This window comes from Mesocricetus auratus, unplaced genomic scaffold (assembly GCF_017639785.1).
Source record: "Mesocricetus auratus isolate SY011 unplaced genomic scaffold, BCM_Maur_2.0 Super-Scaffold_100003, whole genome shotgun sequence".
NCBI classification, from domain to species: Eukaryota; Metazoa; Chordata; class Mammalia; order Rodentia; family Cricetidae; genus Mesocricetus; species Mesocricetus auratus.
This window is the reverse complement of record NW_024429188.1, coordinates 63,517,715-63,539,876: the sequence shown is the minus strand read 5'-3', so window position 1 is coordinate 63,539,876 and position 22,162 is coordinate 63,517,715. Positions and strand designations below refer to the sequence as shown.

The window sequence follows — 22,162 nt, the reverse complement described above, 5'->3', positions numbered from 1 at the left end:
GTTATCCCCTTTATTATAGTAAGCAAAATATATGTTTGAACATGATGGGGCATGTTTTTATGGATGTATCATTTGTATTACTTAATTTTACTTACCGTGGAAAAATTTGTATTAAGAATCCACATGTTCGAAACTTGTACACAATTGATAACAATGATACTGTCACTGAGTTTATGACCTATAAATGGTATGCAAAATTCAATTCAATGACAAAGCAAAACTACCATGGTAAAAAGGTAGCAACTTTTATAAGGAAGCTACAAAATTTTGGATTGTAATATTGCTATATAAAACTATAATCACTACTTTTACTTTTATGGTACTCATATAAACTTCCAATATGAGTGAAAAATGCTTCTGAAATATCTTTTTAAAATGTACAATAAAAAACCTTTGGAGATAACTTTTTTTTTGTTTTTTCTAGACAGGGTTTCTCTATATGTTTTGGAGGCTGTCCTGGAACTCGCTCTGTAACCAGGCCGGCCTCGAACTCACAGAGATTCACCTGCCTCTGCCTCCGGAGTGCTGGGATTAAAGGCATGCCCCACCAATGCCCGGTTGGAGATATCATTTAATTTACAAAGAATTTATTGTTATCTATCATTAAAACAACTAACGGAAAAATGAAGTCTTTTAGTGTCTTTTACTGCATAGTATCATAATGAAGTTATGATTTATTTGATTATGAAATAATACCTCCTTTAATACTGTGATTAATGGAAATTAAAAAGACAGTTGTTTCCAAATACAATAGGAAAAAGTAATTGATTCAGGGATCCAAACACAATAGTTGTTTACATTATATATTGATTCACCTCAATAAAATAATGTGATATCTTTTGCATTCTCTTACCTGCTTAGTAAAATATACATTATCTTGTGCATATATGTTCAAGAAACGAAACTATCTATTTAGTTTTGAAATAACTGGTGCTTAAAATTTTCATTTATAACAGAGTCATACTTTAATAATGTCAACTTTGCATTGCTTGTATTTCTTCTAGTATAATAATGAGACCTATTTCTTTGCTCAATCTGCCCATACCTAACCTAAACCTCCCACTTGGATTTTTCAATATAGTTATTATTTCTTCTTAATGGTTTAAATAGCCAAGCTTCTTGTTCATAAAACAAAGTTCTGACACTATTGGCAAGCCTTTGTCAAAAAAGATAAAAAATGTAGTATTGAATGCTGAGGTTTTAATAATTTAAATCCCAAAATGCATTTAATGTGATCAGTATTTTATAGAAAAGTGGTGAGTGGTTCTCTGATTTGTGTCACTACTTACAAAAGCTTTGTTATTATTATTGCCGCATGCCTTTAATCCCAGCACTCAGGAGGCAGAGGCAGGCAGATCTCTGTGAGTTCGAGGCAAATCTAGCCTACTGAGTGAGTTCGAGGACAGCCTCCAAAACAATACAGAAAAACCAAAAAAAAAAAGAAAACAAAACCTGACAACTTAAAGGCATACAGTATAGAAATATTTCAATATTCGTTGAAATTCAAGCAGCTGAACCACACTAGTATTATATAGACGATTGGAATCATTGTGTGTTTGTTTAGTCCTAAACCTTTAGTCATTTTCATTTGAGAACAAAGTTGTGGTAAGATCTGTGGCTATGAATAGAGGAGAGCAGGATGAGAGATACCATAATAGAGGGAGTCATTATAGGTTTGAGGAGAGAGCTGACACTAGTAAGATTTCCAGAGATCTACAAGGATAACACCAACTGGCAAACTAAGCAATAGTTGAGAGATCGCCTTACTAGCCCCTCCCTGATGATGAGATTGAGGACTACCTTATATGCCATCCTAGATCCTTTATCCAGTGACTGATGAGAGCAGAGGCAGATACCCACAGCTAGACACTGAACTTAACTCCTGGAACCCAGAGACAGAGAGAGAGGAGTGATGAGCAAAGGGGTCAAACCATTATGGTGAAACCCACAAAGACAGCTAACCAGACAAGGGGGAGTTCTTGGACTCCAGATGATGGCTGAGGCCAGCAGGGAACTGATCCAAACCACCTGAATATAGTGTCACTGTTTACCATGGTGTACCAATGAACTTTGGGAGCCCATTCCACATGGAGCGATACTCAATCAGCCTGGACATAAAGGGGAGGGACTAGGTCCTACCCTGGATGAAATGATAGAATCTGGGGATGAGCCATGGAGGGCCTCACCCTCCCCTGGAGAATGGTGTGGGCATTAGTTGGAGGGCTGGGGGCTCTGGTGAAGGGGCAAGGGAGGAGAGATGGGAGAGGGACCCGGAATTGACATGTGAAGCAAGCATGTTTCTAATATAATAAATAATATATTGGAAAAAAAGATTTGTGGATATGACAATGTAAGTGAATTGCACTATAAGAAGTATGTAATAAAGTTAAAATTCAAAAACAAATACTCTTTGATCAAAAGCTCTACAGTGTTCTATATTAACTAAAATTCAACTGTGCTTGAGATTACAAAGGACATTGTAATTTTTCCTGCATTCATGAACATTTGCACATTTAAGCATATGGCTGTAGGTTGATTCCTAATAACTGTATTTTTGAAGAAAATATTTTTGTGAATTAAAATACACCCTCAAACACTCATATGTGATTTTTATTCAATTATTTCACTTACTGTTTTACAGTAAAATACATTATAAAATCATTTTACATTAAGTAAAATTATGAAACAATGCCAGGAATTGAGAACTACTGTAACCCAGATATTTTAATTTGATATTTAGGCATTGAATTCTACTCTGATCTTCCATGACTAAGTGAGAAACAAATGGCATGTCATATTTTTCATACAGTTAAAGAGGTATTGCACTTTAAATGTTATTTACCATATTATGCAAACTTTGTAGTGTTTTCAAGCAGCAAAGAAAAGACTAACCAGGCATTGGTGGTACACACTTTTAATCCCAGTAATTGGGAGGCAGAGGCAGGCGGATCTCTGTGAGTTTGAGGCCTGCCTGGTCTACAGAATGAGTTCCAGGGAAGACTAGAAAAGAATACAGAGAAACCGTGTCTCGAAAGACCGAAAAAAAAAAAAAAAGGAAAATACTATAGGATTACCAGCTTCTAAATATAACACAGGAACATAAATTAGCATATGATCTATGTAACATAATTCAATGATTGCATATTGCTAACTTTATTCATATGATATGATATGATCCATATAAACAAGAAATCTGCCACAGCGGTTATTATTTAATGAAACTGAATGAGATAAGTTTATGGAAGGCAGTACATAAAGTTAATATGTAGGGAAGCTACAGAAACTTTGGTTCAGTAGAGGTTGTATGTTGTGGTAGAGTCAAATTTTCATAGTAAAATGAATTTATATTTGAGGATAAAAGTTAATACATTTCCTCTTAGTTGTGAGTCTTTAAAACACCCATTCATACTCATATTAATTGTCTTGTCTACATCTGTAGAGAAAACAGGTTTATGTATGTTATCAGAAGTCTTATTTCTCCAAAGGAAACAAAATGATCATATGATTTAGTAGGTAGAAATTATGTGCCAGAATTTAATAAATTTGCTGAAATATACTCAAATTTTTAGTTTATTTATTTTTCATTTTAAATTTAGATAAGAAACAAGGTTGCTTCACAAGTCAGTTCCAGGGCCCTCCCCTTTCCCTCCCCTCCTCCCGTGCCCTCCCCCCAAACCCCCCATTATCCCCTTAATTTTAAAACAATTTAATATGTACTTTAAAAATAGCATATATGTAGAAGACATTAGCGACATTTTGCAAAATTTAGAAAAATATAAAATCAACAAAGTTGCAGAGTGCACCATCTAGTGGCTTGAACACAACAATATGCCTTGTCTCTCAGGTTTCAAGTGTTCTTTTTTATTGTTTTAATTCTTTGTGCTATTTTATAAAATAAGCATATTAATTTATTTGTTTATTTATTTGTATAGTGTGTGGGTTTGTGTGTTCATGCATATGATGGATTGTACATGTGCTAATTCACAATGATGGATGATTAAGTACAAATTTTAGGATTCTTTCCCACCATATAGGCCCCAAGAATTAAACTTAAGTTATTAGACTTTGTGCCAAGTGGCTAATTCTTCTGAGACATATCACCACTCCTCCAATACTCTTATACACTCTGTTTTTTGCTATAACCACAGACTATTTCATACCCATCTTTGAAATAAAACAAGGAATATATATTCTGTGGAATAAAATGTATTTCCATAATTCTGACATAGTCATGAAAATGATTTCATATTATAGGAAAATTAAACATGAAATAATATTTAAACAAAAATACATCAATGATTTTATAGATGCAATCCATAAAATAATATTTCTACAACTTTGATTCCTTTTCAAATGTCCTTGTATCAGGAAGAAATTTCCTAATTTTACCTACCTATTTACCTCACATTGACCCTTTATAATTTTAAATTAGTTTCCATTTATTGAATTAATAAATAAAGAAAAATGCTTATTCTCAAACTTGTCTTCTGGTACACTGATACAGGTATACTTAGGGATATTTTCTTCCTCAGTAAGACAGACATTTAAAAATAATAGTAAGCTCCTTTTCTCCTTTCTACTCTGCATTAATTTATCTGTATTATGTATGCAAATTCTGTACTTCTTCTTGAAATGTCTGGTGGAAATTTCCCAATGTTTTCTCCTTTTCTCTTTTTATTTGCAGATGTTAGTGAAGAATCGCAATGATTTTCCTGGTAATTCTTTGTTGCTTTTCAACTATACTCTAGTTGTGGCAGCACGAAAGTGAGAAGGCGTGGAAACAATGACTAATATCTGAACTTTATTCCCTGGCATGTTCTCCTGTGCCATGTGAGCCATGGAGAATCTACCTGAAGCCTTTCTGTAGCATATGGAGTTTTTTACTATTTACTGATAATAGAAAAACATTTATCAACAGGTATGGTAGATTCTGTAGCAACCTTTTCTTTTCAACACTGAGAAATACTGGATACTAATTCTGTTGGCCATTTAATAACATCTGTAAACCAAAACAAGGGAAATATGCAAAGAGAAAACCACTTTGAATTATATAAATATACATATTAATATTATCAGAGGAATTTTAAATAGAAAATTGAAATAAATAATAAACATATGACACAAATGAAACTATCTGATTATACAACAAGGATCCAAAGTCTATTAAAGTTACTAACTAAAATTGCATGATAAACAGCTTACTTTCTTTGCACACTTATATATTCCTAAAGCAAAATTATACATTATTATTTTCAAAAATTTCAGAAAATATATTTCAAAATATCACGAGGATTTTGCGATATAATCGTGAAGTATCATCTCACTAAGATTATTCATATTTCTATTGATTACCCTTCATTGCTTTTAATTAACCAGTGTGATTCACAGTACATTACTTCTAAGCAATAAAGTCATGGTCATTTCTGGTATTCTAAATTTGGAAATGGTTTTAAATTTATTTTAAAAGGTACTGTAGGCTATACTTGAGTAGGCATTTGTGAATTTAGAAGCCTTTTAGGGAGTGTGAGCAGAAAACTATTTTTCAGCAAATGGATACCAAACTCTTACAATATTTTTATTGACAATATTTGGGCCTCAGCTACATATAGGTTTCAGTAACAGTTTAAAAATTAAGCAAATATACTTGCAAGTGTTTTTCTTTCTTTTATTATAATTTATAAATAATAACCTTAAAATCATTTTTAGTTGTGTCCATGGACTAAATATCTAAGAATTACTACTTTACTAGAACAGTTATAAAATAATTGTACCTAGAAAAATCTCATGACATCTATGTCACTTGTCTGATATTAGCTAACAATTTATTTCAGGTGCTGTCCTGGAAGTTCAAGTTCAGAGTTTCTTTCCTCTATAGGCTGTTAATGCATTCTGACATTATTAATGGCTCCCTTAAGGAATCACACGGTAAGCTGAAAAGCTCAAATCTCTAGGTGTTAGCATTTATATTTCAGAATCACTTAGCAGGGAAGAAAACAAATTTAAACTCTTCTGTGCCAAGCAATCCCACTTCTCAGCTGTCTTTGGGAATTGTCTGAAAAGAAAAATGAGACCTTGGCAAACTGAGAGAAGCCCAGATGTCTGTTTCTCGTTGTCTTATAATCTGATTGCTACCTTCACTTCCTTGAATACCATCTTTGTTTCTCCTGCTATGCCTTTGCTCATTCTGTGAATTTTTCTCTTTACAGTCCGATGGAATTCTATACCTATTCTTTCTCTCCCACCTGAATAAAAACCATTTCTAAGGGCTCAACTCAAATTTCTCATTTACTAATGAGCATTTTCTGAGTACAATAAGCTGCCTCAGTCTCAGTGGACATTAACTCCTGTGGTACCCTAGATCTTCAGTGTATAGTTTATCTTACAATTTAAAGGCAGCTTTGATTTATAAGGTAATTTATTTTTGCTTCAGTCATGCTACATGTTTATAGGAAAGGAAAAGGGGTGATTTGATATGGAAATATTTCTGATATAAAGATTCAAAGCCACATATGCATACATGTGGTGTGGTAGTATTATCTGTGTTTCACCAATGAGAAAACTAGTACTTTGACCACTAACCATCATTGACAACGATGAAACAGGTTTGCTTATTCAAAATTTCTAAGTATGTTTTAATACTTCCACCAATATAAAACTGGTCTCAATGGATAACAAAAAATGCAGAATGTTTTCTGCCAAAATTGAGAGTAAATTAAATTAAAAAACAAATCATGATCTGTTATTTTAATTTCCAAATTTTGAGCATCAATATTTTGTGGCACCATGAATTAAGGTACAATCAGAATATATTCTGAAGAAATTGGGAAATAACATTTACTTGGTTAAGATGACTATGGACTTAGATTATTCAGCATATTTTATTGTTTCAGAATTGCATGACAATTGAGTATAATCTATTGCATTTTAACTATAATTTTCAATCTTCAAATAAAAAAATTCGGAAAATAAAGAGATGTATTTGGAATATTTGTTAATAACTCTATATCCTCTACAACAGAATAGACAAATGAAAAGATACATAAGCTGGTAGTGTTAGTTACAGCCTGAACATAGCTCATTCCCATCTTTTTGATCAAGTTCTACTTTGTTTTATAATTATATACTCCTAACTGCCTTGATACAATTTCTTGTTACATATTTTGTTTTGTGAACATAGCATTTTAGTTAAAATATTTACATCCATCTGCTTTTCATTTTTGATAAAATGGTATTCCTCAGGCTCACTCTTAAATTTATATGCTTATTTAGTTTTCTGAATTATCATGGTTTGTAAATTTTTCTACAGGCAATTACTGCATCTTTATACCATCTGTGGTCTGGATCATTAGAAGTTCCAAAAACTTACAAACCTATTTCTCTCCCAAAGGAACATGAGATTCAGAAATATGATTTTTTTGAAATACAGGTTTCATTTTTATAGAACACAGAAAAATAATTTATGTTCTGATGGTATAATAAATAAAACATTTTTTGGATAGAATAAAAAAGACCGGTATCTTTGTTAAAATTAATAAAATATGATATGCTATTAATATCAACAATTTTAGGATTTTTATTTCATCAACATTGTTAGGATGTTTTAGAAAATATATCTCTTAACAGAAAATAAAATTTAAAAAAACCCCAATAACCAGTATTTACTGAAATTTGCATTAAGTTTACATTTCTTGAAACACTAAGGGATACTGGGACAAATTTTCTGAAAGGGTGAATAGGGTGCTATTTCCCAAAGAAGACATTCAATTGACTTTGGGTACATCAAAAACAATGGTACAAATCTTTAGTAATCAGGACACTGTAAAAAAAACACATAGTAACATCACTTCAAACCTTAAAAATGGTTTAATGCCATAAAAAGAATAATGATTAAAAGGGTTTGTGAGGAAAAAGGGTATAGGGATCCTTTGCACACAGCTGTTAGGAATGTAACTTGATCCAGTTTTTATTGAAAATAGGCTTAGTTTAGAAAATTAAAACCAGATATATTCTATGGTGTACCTATCCATATACTGAGTACATATTCATAATAAATAATATAAATATATCAACAAAATGTATTCTCACCAATATTGATCTCAGTATTAGTAGCAAAGAAATTGATGTAAACACTACTTTCAGTTAGTGCTCAATGGATATAAAATATATAGCATATAAAAATGTAGTAGTATTCAACCATAAAAGGAATTAAACCCTGTCATTTTGACAACATAGATATAAAAGAATGAACTCTTAAAATTTTGACAGCATGGAAAGTGCTGGAAGTCATTATTTTAAGCAAAATATGTCAGGTAGAGACACAGAACATAAAGTTCCGCATGATTCTCGACTCATGAAATCTGGAAATAAAAGCTGATCTCAGAAATTCTGAATTGAATGGTAACATTTCAAACGTCTTGAAGTGTAAGAATGATGGGGAAGAATGATCAGTATGTTGCAATTAGATAGGAATCAAAAACACTATTGTGCTGTTGGACAGTAAAATTTTTAAGGATAATCATGCATCTCAAAAGACAATACAAGTCAATCTGAAATTAATTCAGTTGATTTATAACTATTCTTGAAGACACTGACACAACTCTGATAATCAAGATGTAATTTCCTTAAAGAGAGAAGCCTAGTGGAATGAGAATTATCATGCAAACAAGGAAATCTTGTTTCAAGCTGGAAAACTGACTGTTTGTGTGAGTGAGTGTGAGACATAACAGGAATTACAGCTGAGTGAATCTTTCAAATACCAAATGCCTGTGTTTTTTCAATGAATAGCTCAATGTTCATTCTGTACCATTGTTACATATAATATTATACATGTGTTATTAGATTAATGTACTGCACAAATATTAACCCCAATCTCCTCATTTCAATCTTTGATTTGTAGCATATTACTACAAGAACTCTTTTCATGATATCTACATGTAGTCAAATGCATTAATCTCATATGATCAAAGCATGTTACATAGTCTCCATTTAGCACTTATTAATTTACATATTGACGTATAGTTTGTAAAATCATGGATTTTAACTAATCTGTCAGTTTTTGGGTGGTGGGATTATGATATTTTTTCTGTTTTTCCTTCTATGATTAACCAGTCAGTATTTGCACTAGCACACAGTAAATATTAAATCCATTTTTAGTTGGTGTGTTAAGTGAGAATAAAGTAAGGAGACATATTACAAAAAAAGCTTACTTGGAAAAGTATTAAACAAGCTAAGAATGAGGGACATATGGCACAAATATTTTATTTACCTTCATTTATAACAAAGTGCATTTTATGCAGGTGTAAATTACAGCACCTCAGAAGAGCTTACTCCCAAAGATATTTTTATTATAATATTAAAACAAAACTTTGCATTTGACATGTTGTAAAACTCTCTTTCATACCAATAACAGGGGAGCTTTTCAAAACAGTTGCACTAGAGAAAAACATCAACAGAAGCTCAATATGTTTCCACCCTACATATAAACAACAGCACAAAGCCCTGAAAGGTGATACAAGAAGGGAAAGTAAGAAAAGCAATTTCTTTGGCAGAGGACACTAACAAGATTCTCAAAGCACACTTAATTTGACAAGAGATAATTATTTTGAGAGAGAATGTATATAGATGATGCACAGAGAACATATTCAGGGGCTCTGTGGGTTGTAGAAATTGTTCATTAAATTATTGTCTTTCAACAGTATGTTGTAATACCTTAAATATGCATGTATTTTAACACCCTTCTTTCATATACATTCTTTACTGTAGCTTTCAAGTATGAAAAATATAGGTTATGCTACAAACTATCACCATTATTGCCTTTCATGACATTCGCCAAATAAGTATCGCTACCTCCAAGAAAGATAAAACTGGCCTTCATGGTAATTACATCTTCAGCAGATCCTTCTTTAATACTGTTAAATGTCAGTATGGGGAGAAACAGAGAGTACAAGAAAAGAATGCAGTAGTTCTTTTTCCTTTCGTCAGCATGCTTAGACAGACTTCCATGGGAGTCATTTTCCTTCACAGGCAAGGTTAAATAGCAAATTTATTATTGCAAATTGTTTTTACAATACATTTAACGTACTGCTGTTGAACAATTAAGTTAAGTCACTATCTGATTTAACTTCAGTGTGGATGTCTTTAAAGCATGTTCTCATTTACATAAATGCAGAAAATATGAACAAATCTCATATTCATAAGTTATTCTTAAAGGACTCAGCTTCAGGATTGTTTTATAGAATCATTTAAAAGGTGATTTTGTGCTCTTTATCTAAAAGGGTATAGCTAAGTTTTGTAAATTTTGTTTTACTCAGGATGTCCATTATTAATGTTTCCATGCAGCAGGATCAATTTAATGTTGTTTAAAATGTAGCCTGTATGTACTATGAGCACTGAAGCAATTGAGGACAATAGCAGTCATTATAGATGACAAAATCAAGTAGTCAGTATTGATTACTGGGTTGTCTGTAAAGTGCTTTTGTTCTATCCTTGCCAAAGTAAGGAAAGGCAAATTCAATTGCAATTTTGAAAGCTTTATGTTTTCTCAGACTTCAAAATAAAAATAAAATCTATTTGTGAGATGACATGTGTTTAAAGTCATTGAAGTGTGGTTCTATGTTTTTAAGATGAAAAGACAAATGAATATTAACTAAAATTCTAAATGGTGGTATGGTACCACAGCTCAATAGGTGAAATTGTAATGTGCCAAGCATTGTACTAAGTGCTTTACAAGACATATATAATATATTACTCATCCATTCTTAATAAAATATATTATTATATTTGTCAATACAAAAGTTACAAAACTCATAGCCATCAAATAGTGTAGTGAAGAGAACATAACCAGTCAGTATCAATATTATTATTTAAAAGCAGAACTAATTAACTTTAAAACCCAAGATCTTATTTAGCATTAGATATTATCTCTTAAAATATGTAGGTAGATATTAATGATGAGATAATGGAAGAATACTGTATGTGGCATTGAAGAACATCTAGTGAAAGAAACTCTGCTACATATGGAGGAATGATCCTTGCTCTCAGGTGCTCACATTCCTTGTGAGGTAAGAAGGCAGGATCACAGATCCTTGCAATTTAAGCCCAGATGTGAAAAGCCTTGTGAGCTGCAAACATGGAGTTTGAGGAGCACAAAGTTTATACAACTAGTCATCAGCTGGATATGTTACAATATGAGTGAAATTTTTCACTGTTAAGGAGGATCATTGAGTAAGAAGTGAGAAATATATACATTAACACTTAAGGATGAACAAAAATAAGAATTAGCATTGTGTTTGTTTTGATTACAATATAAGCATGCACTAAAAATGGGTAGTAAACCCAGAAATATAGGGACCAAATAAAGAGAGAGACTGAATCCCATGACTTATTTCAATATCCAATAAGAGGCAATTGAAAACTTGTGGAGTTAGTATATTCTGTACCCAATAGAGGATAGTCAGTAAATATCAATGACATATAGACTGAAATATGTGGTAATCATTTTAGAATGAATTAGAAAGAGAAGCCTAGGAGAATCAAGGTTTCACAACAGCTTTTCAGGTTTGTGTGGTTTGCAACATTGCTATGAGGAATATGCAGATGAATCTGTTTGGGATCTCATTCTCAAGAATTCTTTAATGCTAAAGCAAATTAAAACTGATTATAGTGCTTCTTTGCAAAAACCTGGTAAACTTCCAAATAACCAGAAACTCTTCACTTGTCTTCACCTGTTTTCATATAACTTCACTTATCAAAGAAAGTTCTACATCATAGAGCAGGGCTTACAACTACAGATGGTTCAGGAATTATCAGTAAGAACTACCAGGTGAGAAGGGCTAACTAAATCCTACAAAGTCTAGGAAAACAGAAAGAAAGCGAAAGAAAGGGGAAAATGTAAAGTTTCAGAGGCATCCACTTGCTGAGTTGATTTAACACTGCTTCTCTTAACTTTGGCCACTAAAAGTGAATAGATAAGATTATATTGTTATACATGACATTGTATATGTACTAAAATTAGGAATCCTTAGAATGATTGGCTCAATATTAAGTTTGAGTTTTTTGCTAGAACATGGTGTAAAATACGTCCACATCATTCCAAGGACACCCTGCCATAGTAACTTCTTTATAAACCTGATAACTATTTTCCTTAAAATCTATCCTAGAATTCAACAAATATTTAAATAAGTAAGACGTTTAAGACATATTGTTCTAATTAAAAAACGCATTACATGAGAGAAAGACAACATGGGACAGGGTTCAAGCAGAGGGTTTTTTATTAGGGAAAGGGATTATAAAAAGGGGAAATGGAAGGGGGAGTGTGGCCTGTGGGAACAGGAGCAGCAGGAGAGAAGAGAAAGGAAAGAGGGAGAGAGAAAGAAAGAGGGAGATAAGGATGGGAGGTGGGCAGGGCCCTTTCAAAGGGAACATAGTGAATGTGCACAGATGGTGGTCTTAGTGGTTGAAGCTGAGGGCAAATCCTGTCAGAATCTCAAAGATAGGCAAATGCAGATGCCTGAATAATAACACATATAGTAGAGATTTAAAGAACTACGGTTTTGTTTTATAACCATATAAAGTACCTATAGATAACTTCAACAAATTTTAACTTTATTATTACACACATACACAGAGAGAGAGAGAGAGAGAGAGAGAGAGAGAGAGGGAGAGAATCCACTACTACATGTATTTTCTGTCCTCCCTTGCATAACACACACACACACACACACACACACACACACACACACACACACACACATTAAATAACTATCCCCAAATTGCAGGTTGAGAAACAAATTTAAATGAATTGTCCCTTTACCTGCTCTCACACATCATTAATAGGGGATCCTAACAAGAATTTTACTGTAAAAACTACCAAATATGTTGGACTCTAGATGAGTAGTATAACTGCTTATGCATCTTTTCTTTACAAACTCCTTTATAGCAAACAGGATCTATAGTTTCAGTGCTTGTTCTAAATTTGTATTTCCTCTTTTATACTCTAATATTCCCTGCTGCCCACTTTTCTTTTCAGAATCATGTTTGTTTTGTTTTGTTTTTTGACAGTGTTGTCCTCAGATGGATTATTGGCATTTAATCGTTTCCTAGTGGCCTCCATTTCATATCTAATGTGATCTTCTTGGATCCAACATGATAAACAGACTGACTGTTAGTGTGATCAGCAAGGTTCCCTCTGTGATTACACACAAAATTTGTTTCACTTGGATGTTAGGCATATCTAGAAAACTCATGCACAGGCTGATGAGTCATAATCCAAAATTCTATGTAAACAAATGATTCATATAATATAGATATGATATCTTTGATTTCCTTCTTATATTTGAAAACTGTAAATCTATGTTTTATTCATTTGAATTATGATTATACTGAATGTTATTTAAAGTCTATATTTATTTTTGAAAGTCTAATTACCAGGAGATATGAATATAGCAGTTAGCAACTTCTTTTCAAAGTTGATTGCCGATATTCTGTTTTTTTAAGATCTATAGAGGAATTATTCCCATCTGTTGTCCTCTGCACTTGACTGTTGTGGAAGCTCATGAGCCTTTCAACTGTGGATATGGAACCCATCTGCTATGCTGCTAAAATTTGTGAACGTGTTACAGAAATCAGGAAACCTCTGGTCGTCTTTAGGATAAGTTCACTGAATGGTTATCTCTCATGAACATACTGACAATAATTAGGATCAGTGGATAGTCATGGGCCTCAAAATCAAAGAATTATTGCATGAATTTCCCTAAATGATATTTGTACCTTTAAATGTTAGGTATTATTTAACTTTTCCCAGTCCTCACCAAAAACAACAACAACAACAACAACAACAAAAAACCAACAATGGTAAAGCTGTTGTTCATTTATGATTTTACAAGGATCAGTCATCAAAAGGAAACAAAACAATAGCTTGTAAATATTAGTATAATGCCTTTTTGATCACTTATAACAAAATTAATTAATGAATAATATTTAATTATTTTATTCTATGGAAGTCTATGGATGGTATCAAAAGTATACGACTGTGCTTGGACTGTGGGCATGGATGATTTCTAAAACACTAAAAAGAAAACCTGCTTACAAATAATATGGGTAACCTTAGAGCACACTGGTTTTCCCCTTGTGTAAAATATAACACACTAATGTATTTGGCATCTGAGTGATTGCACAAAATAGTCCTGGAAGATTAAAAACAAATATCAAAAGTTACCATATTCAAATTTGTAAAAATTCTGATCGCAAAATATCCTATGACAATAATTAACTTATATTTTCATGAAACACATACTTTTTCTAAGGCATCACAAAAGTACACCCTGAATTTTTAGCCAAGAAGGTTGGTGCTTCAAATTTTAAGAAATCAAAACAAAACCAGGATTAGTAAATGTAGGGGTCCAAAAGCTTTTTCAATAATAAATGTATATATTAAATCCTTACAAAAATATCATGTGTTATGAAACAGGGCAAAGTTTCAATAATGTTAATAGAGTGTGCATGTCAGAAAACAATAAACAATGTAACAAACACTAATTTAATCTTTTGAAGAAACTTTTGTTGTGAGTGGAAAAATATTGTAAAGAAGTTATCTCAAGCAGGCATCCACTATCTATGTGTGGTAGACAATCTTTAGTGATTCACAGTCTCTGGAACACTGGAACATCTTTAGTGATTTATAGTCTAGAAAGGTGTTCCTCTTTTCATGTACTAATCCCTGAAACCTCAAAAGCTCGGTAATAGTGTACTTCTTAACTTGAGTGTGTTAATGTCCACTTGGAGTATTACACTTGTAAAAAATCTAAATATAAACCCTCAAACTGCCCTTAACATATTGAATTAGTGATCCTGCTAGTCATAGTTCCATAATTCCAATATTAGAAGGTAATTCTTTTTTTTTTTTTTTTTGGTTTTTCAAGACAGGGTTTCTCTGTGGCTTTAGAGGCTGTCCTGGATCTCATTTTGTAGACTAGGCTGGCCTCGAACTCACAGAGATCCACCTGTCTCTGCCTCCCGAGTGCTGTAGAAGGTAATTCTTTAAAACTGGAAATTCTCACATTCTAGTAGTGTTAATTAGCCTTTTCGTCTACAGAAATATTTTATTAATATTTATATTGGTAGATTCAACATTTCTATAGAGGCTTATTTTGTGAAACGTAACACATATCTTATTGTTCATTTCACTCTAACATTGCACAAAGGTCATTTTACTTTAACATATGCAAATAGATTCAGGTATATTAATGCTAAATGAGAAACAATTGAACAGTGGTTAAAAAGTTATGCTTTCTAGGGAGATCCATGGAAAACTCATTTTGTCATTGTTATTTACTAACATTTCTTTGTGCTCCAATTTATACACATATAAAGTAGGGCAAATAATAATAACAAATTCTTTAAACATAGTAATATGCTTGTAATGAGAATTAAATATATCAGTGTTGAATTACTTAATATGTAGAAAATCCACATAACTACTGTTAATAAATTTAAGTATATTTTTATATTTTACTGTTTCCATAATCTCTTCCATGTTATTTTTCTTTCTTATGACAGTTTATTTTACTGGTGATCATTTTTAATTTTTCTTTATGATATATAAATTACATTCTTTTACTTATATGTATCTAGAAGTAATCAGGAAGCCTCATGGGAATTAAAGCTAAACAGTAATATATATGTAGAAACTACACCGTCTGTAGCAGTTGTCCAATAAAGTAGCTTCATTCTATTAAATTTCTGTTTATATAAGACATAATCACAAAATATTTACTTAATGAAGTAGGGGGAGCCACAGTACTCTCCACATCTGTAAATGGAAGTATGTCTTTTTGAATGATTTCCTTATTCAGTAACAAAGTAACTGCTGTTGAAAGTCACATAAAAATAGGACACATCACTAGGAATATACACCACTTATTTTACTTTGATTTTTAGCAAAATAGTATTTAGTCTTAAATTATTAATTCATTAAGCATTATAATTGAGTGGGTCAGTTATCATTCCATGCCTTAGACATGGCAGGGAAAATTACCCATGAAATCTCAACAATATATTTGCATAAACAAAATCTGAATAATGACCTCCCCAATTGCCATCCTAACCTAAATGGAGAAAGCTTCCAAAGGTCCAAATCCACAATGAAGAGTTACATTCATTCAATGTGACTGAAAGTGGGAGAATCAGTTTTCTCCAGAGAATAGCCCTTTATAGATTAGCTATTCTCAAGTGTTCATCCCTAAACACATATGCATAGTAAAACATTAAATAAAAGTATTTTTATGTGTATGTATGTGTGCATGAATATATATTATATATATAAAAGTTAAAGAATAAGATGGCATAAATTAGACAGTGATGGGAAGACACAAAAGATGTTGGAGGGGGAAGAAGGAGTCGCAATGAGAAATGATGTAAGCATAACATTAATATTAAAATTCTTTAAAAATAATGAGTATTTTTAACTGTCATTAGTGAAGCTTCTATTTTTAGTAGGTACTTTTTAATATAGAGATGTATAACTTGCCAAGGCACAGAAATAAAGATATGTAGAATGTTCAGTCCTAATCAGAACATAATTACCACAAGTCTACTTGCCAAGGCAGAGTGATCATTGTTAAAAGGGGGAGGGGGTATATAAAGTGTAAGATCAGGATCTGCAAGATGACTACAAGGAAACAACATATTGTGAACACAGCAGGCAGCTGCACATATGAACTCACAGATTTTGTGACATTATACACAAGACCTATTCAATCCTCGTTAGGTCAAATGCCAGCATGAATACATGATATGGACATGAAATCCTACCCTTTTTAGCTTCTAGGGGAGGAAGAACCAGTTATCTCTATTATCATAGCCACTGGTAAATAGACCACTATGCCATGCATGGAAAGCCACAAACACAAGAACATTTTGGTAGCACAAATTGTTATGGATGGGGAGCAAAAAGGCACAAAATTGGTTGAATGAGGAAGGGGGCATATCTCGACAGAGTTTGGGTGTGTGAATATAATGTAAAACTATATAGAGGGTGTAGCCTATATCACTCTATGTTACATTTCATTTTAAAAGATACAATTTGTCTTGAACTTGTGAATTGAAGACTCGATAACAATAACAATGGATAACATCAGATAATTAAAGAGACTCAAGTAAACAGCACCCATAGTTTGTTAACAAAATGAAAGCTGCAGTATTTTGTATCAAATCAGAAAATAAAATTAATTGATATTATTATAATACCTGTATCCACAAAATGATTTCTCAGTGAGTCTCTAATTCATGGAGAAAAATATCTTACTCAGTTTGACTTTTAACTGTGCATAAAAATAGTAATTTATGTCATAGTGGCAGATAAAAAATTTGGACAATGTAGGACATTATGTAGGAGTGGATATATACATTAATGCCAGAATATTTATAAAACTTGCATGAGCCTGAAGCAACTTTAAAAATAAATGATAAGTAAGGTGCACTTTTTCTGAATGTTTCTATTCTGAAGACTGGCAGTTTCACCTTTAAGTATTCAATAAACTGATCATCAAACTATATACATCATCTTAGACACAATTATAGCCTGGATCATATTATATTCACAATGTATTCTCAATCTTCAGCAATTTTGATGTGAGAGAACCAGAATAACTGCAAAATTTGGTAGCTGGAACCTGAAATTTGGTAAAGTATCTGATTTAGACCTGAGTAATTTAAATTTTGTGGAAATTTGAACAGTTAATAGTTTGAAATTTATATCTAAAATTAAACATTTCCTTCTACTGTAAACAATTAAATTCTGTAACTCTGAACAAAGGTATATTTTAACTATGGGAAATATTATAGAATGTCATTGTAAGCAGAATATAGATTTCATGTATTTCCAAAGTTTATATGAAAATAAGCATGATTTTTCCCTAAGGTTTAGATTTTCGTTTATGTGTATACGTTTTAGAATTTATATCTCCTGTAACAAACTAAAAGGCAATTGACAATATCTAAATAGAAGAAAACGTATGGTTAATTTGTTGTCCAGGTGATTAGATTCTGAATGCTTACTTTAGTATTTCATTTGTAGAATTGGGAATTGACCCCAGGATTTTATCTACATATTACGCCACTGAAGTACAGTTTACTCTACATAGGACCTTTAAAGTATTAACAGTAAAATAGTCTGATTGATAAAAACAAACTTCATAGGAACTGACACATTGCTCTCTGCAGCCTAATTTATGAATGTACACTTAAGTGGAAAAAACTTGCATTAGCTTGTCATGTATAATTTGTCCTATTTAAAATGAGAAAAAGCATTTCAATAGTGATTCCAACTTAATTTAAAAAGCAAAAGGCTCAAATGGCTTCTCCCATGAACTAATTTGAGAGATGGTCACAAAAATGTGACTAACAATAGAACAAATGTTGCTATATTTTTGCTAAACCTATCTTGATGTTAAATAATATATTAAAATAGAAAAATTAATTTTTCTATGTATGACCCCAGAAATAAAATTAAATATTTATAAAGCTGACAGTCATTTAAAAAACACTCTATGAGATTTATTTTAACTGATTTAGCAGATGAAGTAACATTATCATCAAATTACACTAGAAAGAAATAATGTATGTAATATTTCATTACCATCACTGGATTCCAGCATGAAAATACCTGAAGAAATGTGATGGAGCACATATAGAAAAAATATGAATTACTCATTCAATTATAAAAAAATTGCATATGATGACACTTACTAAATCTAACCCTCTAGTATAAAGGTTGTCAAACTGAGTACACTGAGCAAAAAGAATTATAGAGTTTGCTTTCAAATCATGGCCTCTCTTACGTACTCCTGTTCTTATACTTCTGGAAATGTATCTCCCTACAGGACATTTTTCAAATAAATGAAATTATCTCAGACTTTTTATCTAAAATTTTATTGACTAGCACAATCTATCAATTAGAAAAGCAGACTTAAATGTCTCTATTAGTTTATACTTAATACATCAACACTTCTTCTGGGAAATGTTGCTTTTGGAACTTTAAGCTATGTAACAAAATTAACTTGGGTATTTCTGTAGTTCTGTCCCTTATCTTCTCACCCCTTGTTTTAATCTACTGCAGAGCTCAGAACTCTTTGGTTTCTGTTTGTCGTATCCACTTTGTTTTCCTATATTTTACTCCAATTCTGAAATTACATACACCTCATGCATTTCTTCTCCATGAACAGTGTTTATATTTGAACCATTTTATCATTCCTTGAATTTTCATACAATACATATTTTTACATTAGCATGCTTATGTGCCATTTTGTTTATCTGTATATTGCTTGTTTTTGTTGACCCAAATATTGTAACCTTGGAAGAAAAGTTTTAACTTGTCTGCAAAATGAAAAGTGAGGAAATATTAGCAGTATGTCTTTTCTCATACCTGTGGATGAGGATGAGTCCAGATTTCCACAGTTGTCACCTCTTTCATAGGGGTGCAAGATCGTACCACCTCCTTCATTGTCTGTTTAAAGGAAGAAAAAGTGCATTTTAAGCGACTTGTTCAACATAAAACATATATACATACATACACATAGGGCACACAGACGTTGCATACAAGTATATGAGAAAATTGTATCTCTTTAGAAACAATATTTTACATAACAAATTGGGGTGATAATCTTGCTTGTACAAATAAAGCTTGTCTGAAGATCAGATGATGAAGCTTGCCACTAGCTAAGTATAGATGTCAGGGGGTCTGTACAGACAGAAAATAAGATGGCTGGGCAGAGAGAGGATATATGCAGGAAGAAACAGGAAACAGCTCCTCTCTTTTCTGCTAGAAAGGTAATGAGGTGAAGGTGGCCTTGGCTTGCTTCCTCTTCTCTCTTATCTCTCAGCATTTTCCTCTATATCTAACTCCAGGTGGTTTAGACCAATTAAGAAATCACAGTAAATGAGTTATTATGGGTTACAGCATGACCAACCTGGAAGGTTCTGAAAATAAAGCATGAAATAGACAACACTTTTTATTTCCCATATCACTTATATTAAAATATAATGTACTTATTTGTTATATTCTCAGCATAGGAAGTTTGTTAATCCAATTAATTTGATTTACTCATAAAGTATATGCTCTGTGTTTAAAGCATTAAATGCATATGATATATATTTTCACTCTATAACATTTTAGGTAATGCAGTAGTAAAATGTTGGTTAAAAGAAATGAAATCAGCCAGACATTGGTGGCGCATGTCTTTAATCCCAGCACTCGGGAAGCAGAGGCAGGCGGATCTCTGTGAGTTTGAGGCCAGCCTGGTCTACAAGTGCTAGTTCCAGGACAGCCTCCAAAACAATTCAGAGAAACCCTGTCTCAAAAAAAGTAATGATATCATCAACTAAAGGAAGAACACATTTTAAGAAGTAGAAATAATACAAACCAATGTCTGGTGGATGCTTACATTCAAAAGTTTTAAAGCTGAGACGTTTTATAAGAGTTCTTATATTATGGTCTCATGATTTTGTGGTGTTGGATATTACATTGCAAATTGCTATGTTGGTGCTCCTACTAGTCAGGGTTTCATGTATCACTGTATTATGACAGTTTAATTAATTTATTATTTCTTTTTGTATTACCAGGCCATGCTCATCATATATAACAAGGAAGAAAAGAGAAAAAACAGACTTCAATCAGTTAAAGGTCCACTTATATTTATAAAGGGTTACTATTGATGTCACATAAAAGACACATAATATGTTTGTAGTGCTAGACCAAACAGTTATCACCATATTTCAACTCACAGAAACACAACTGTGAGAATAATAAGTCAAAATGTAACACCACATCATAAAAGAATTTTGTTATGAAAAAATAAAATTTGGGAAAAGACAAAGGCTATGAGCAAAGTAACTATTTAAAAATGTTATCCATGTACTGGCCCCAAAACTATTTATTAATGGCCATTTAATTGAATCTTGTTTACTTACTGAATCTTATGAAATGTATCCAGAAAAAAATAAACCTGGGGATTAGCATTTTGATCAGTTTAGTTACACTAAGTATTTATGGACATAAATATATTAAATAAAAGGGAGAATTTAGAAAATAAGGAAAAATGACTTGAACTGTTTCATTGTCTCTCCATCAGATAACAGATGTTACCAACAATAAATATTTGTTTATTATGTAAAGAATCAATACTAAATTTGAAATGATTATGCCTATATTAATTGCTCCCATGGACAAAAAGTATGTAGAATATGTCTAAAGATGTTGAAAAACATTAACTGTTATGATTGATAACTGGTAAAAAGTATGTGTGGTGAGAAGTATCATTTAATCAAATAATATTGTGAAAATATATGGTGTGCACAGTGTTGCTCATTTCTGTATCAAGAGGCACTTTTTTGGACATATTTTAACCTGTTATTTGTTACTGAAATAGTAGAATCAATAGTGAGCATCGTTTTTGTAACCTGAATTACCAGGAGTTGGTAAAGTTTGGTCAAAATTGTAGGTTAAGTAGCCGGACTCACTATATCAAACAAGCATTTGGATGGATCAACAATAATCAAGATTTATATAGGTATTTTGAGCTTGCTGCTGAGATTGCAATTTTATTGAATGACAAGAAAAACACTCATTATTACTACCAAACAGTGAATCACATTGCAAAATAATTCTACTATAGACTTGACATTTCTTAATAAATCAAACTGCAAGTGCAAGGCAAAACAGTGTTTATATGTGAAACTTATACTGCAGGAAAGGCATTTTGGCAAGTAAAGTACTTCAAATCAAAAGTCTTGTCAAATTCATTTATAGACTCCAGCACTATCAAAAATTTAAAACAGGAAGACAAATCTCTATTCAAAGAATTTCAAGTGAGTTATGACAAATAAACAATCGAGGACAGTTACCTAACCTGTAATTGGAAACAATTAATCTTCAATGTAATGATAAGCTAAGTGGAAAAATCAAGAAAGTAACCTAATTTTTTCTTTTTTTCATATGCCATCCAAAGAACTAAAATCATTAATATATGTTGACATTGAAGGTTAACTTTAGTTATCTATGCATGAAGACACATTACAGCCGAGATGAAAAAGTTCATTCACTTTCTGTATCACATTGAAATTTTTCTCTGTTAAAATTGATTGTATTCCACCAACACAAGTTTTGGTA

General features: G+C 32.0%; 1 protein-coding gene across 1 annotated transcript in view; it reads right to left on the bottom strand.

Annotated features, from left to right (window-relative positions):
* Pcdh11x (protocadherin 11 X-linked) overlaps positions 1–22,162 on the bottom strand; it is a 526,718-nt gene that overhangs the window by 253,220 nt on the left and 251,336 nt on the right. Inside the window, exon 4 of the mRNA XM_005072516.4 lies at positions 19,421–19,501. Coding sequence (XP_005072573.1) covers positions 19,421–19,501 — 81 coding nt within the window. The remainder of the gene's footprint in view (positions 1–19,420; positions 19,502–22,162) is intronic.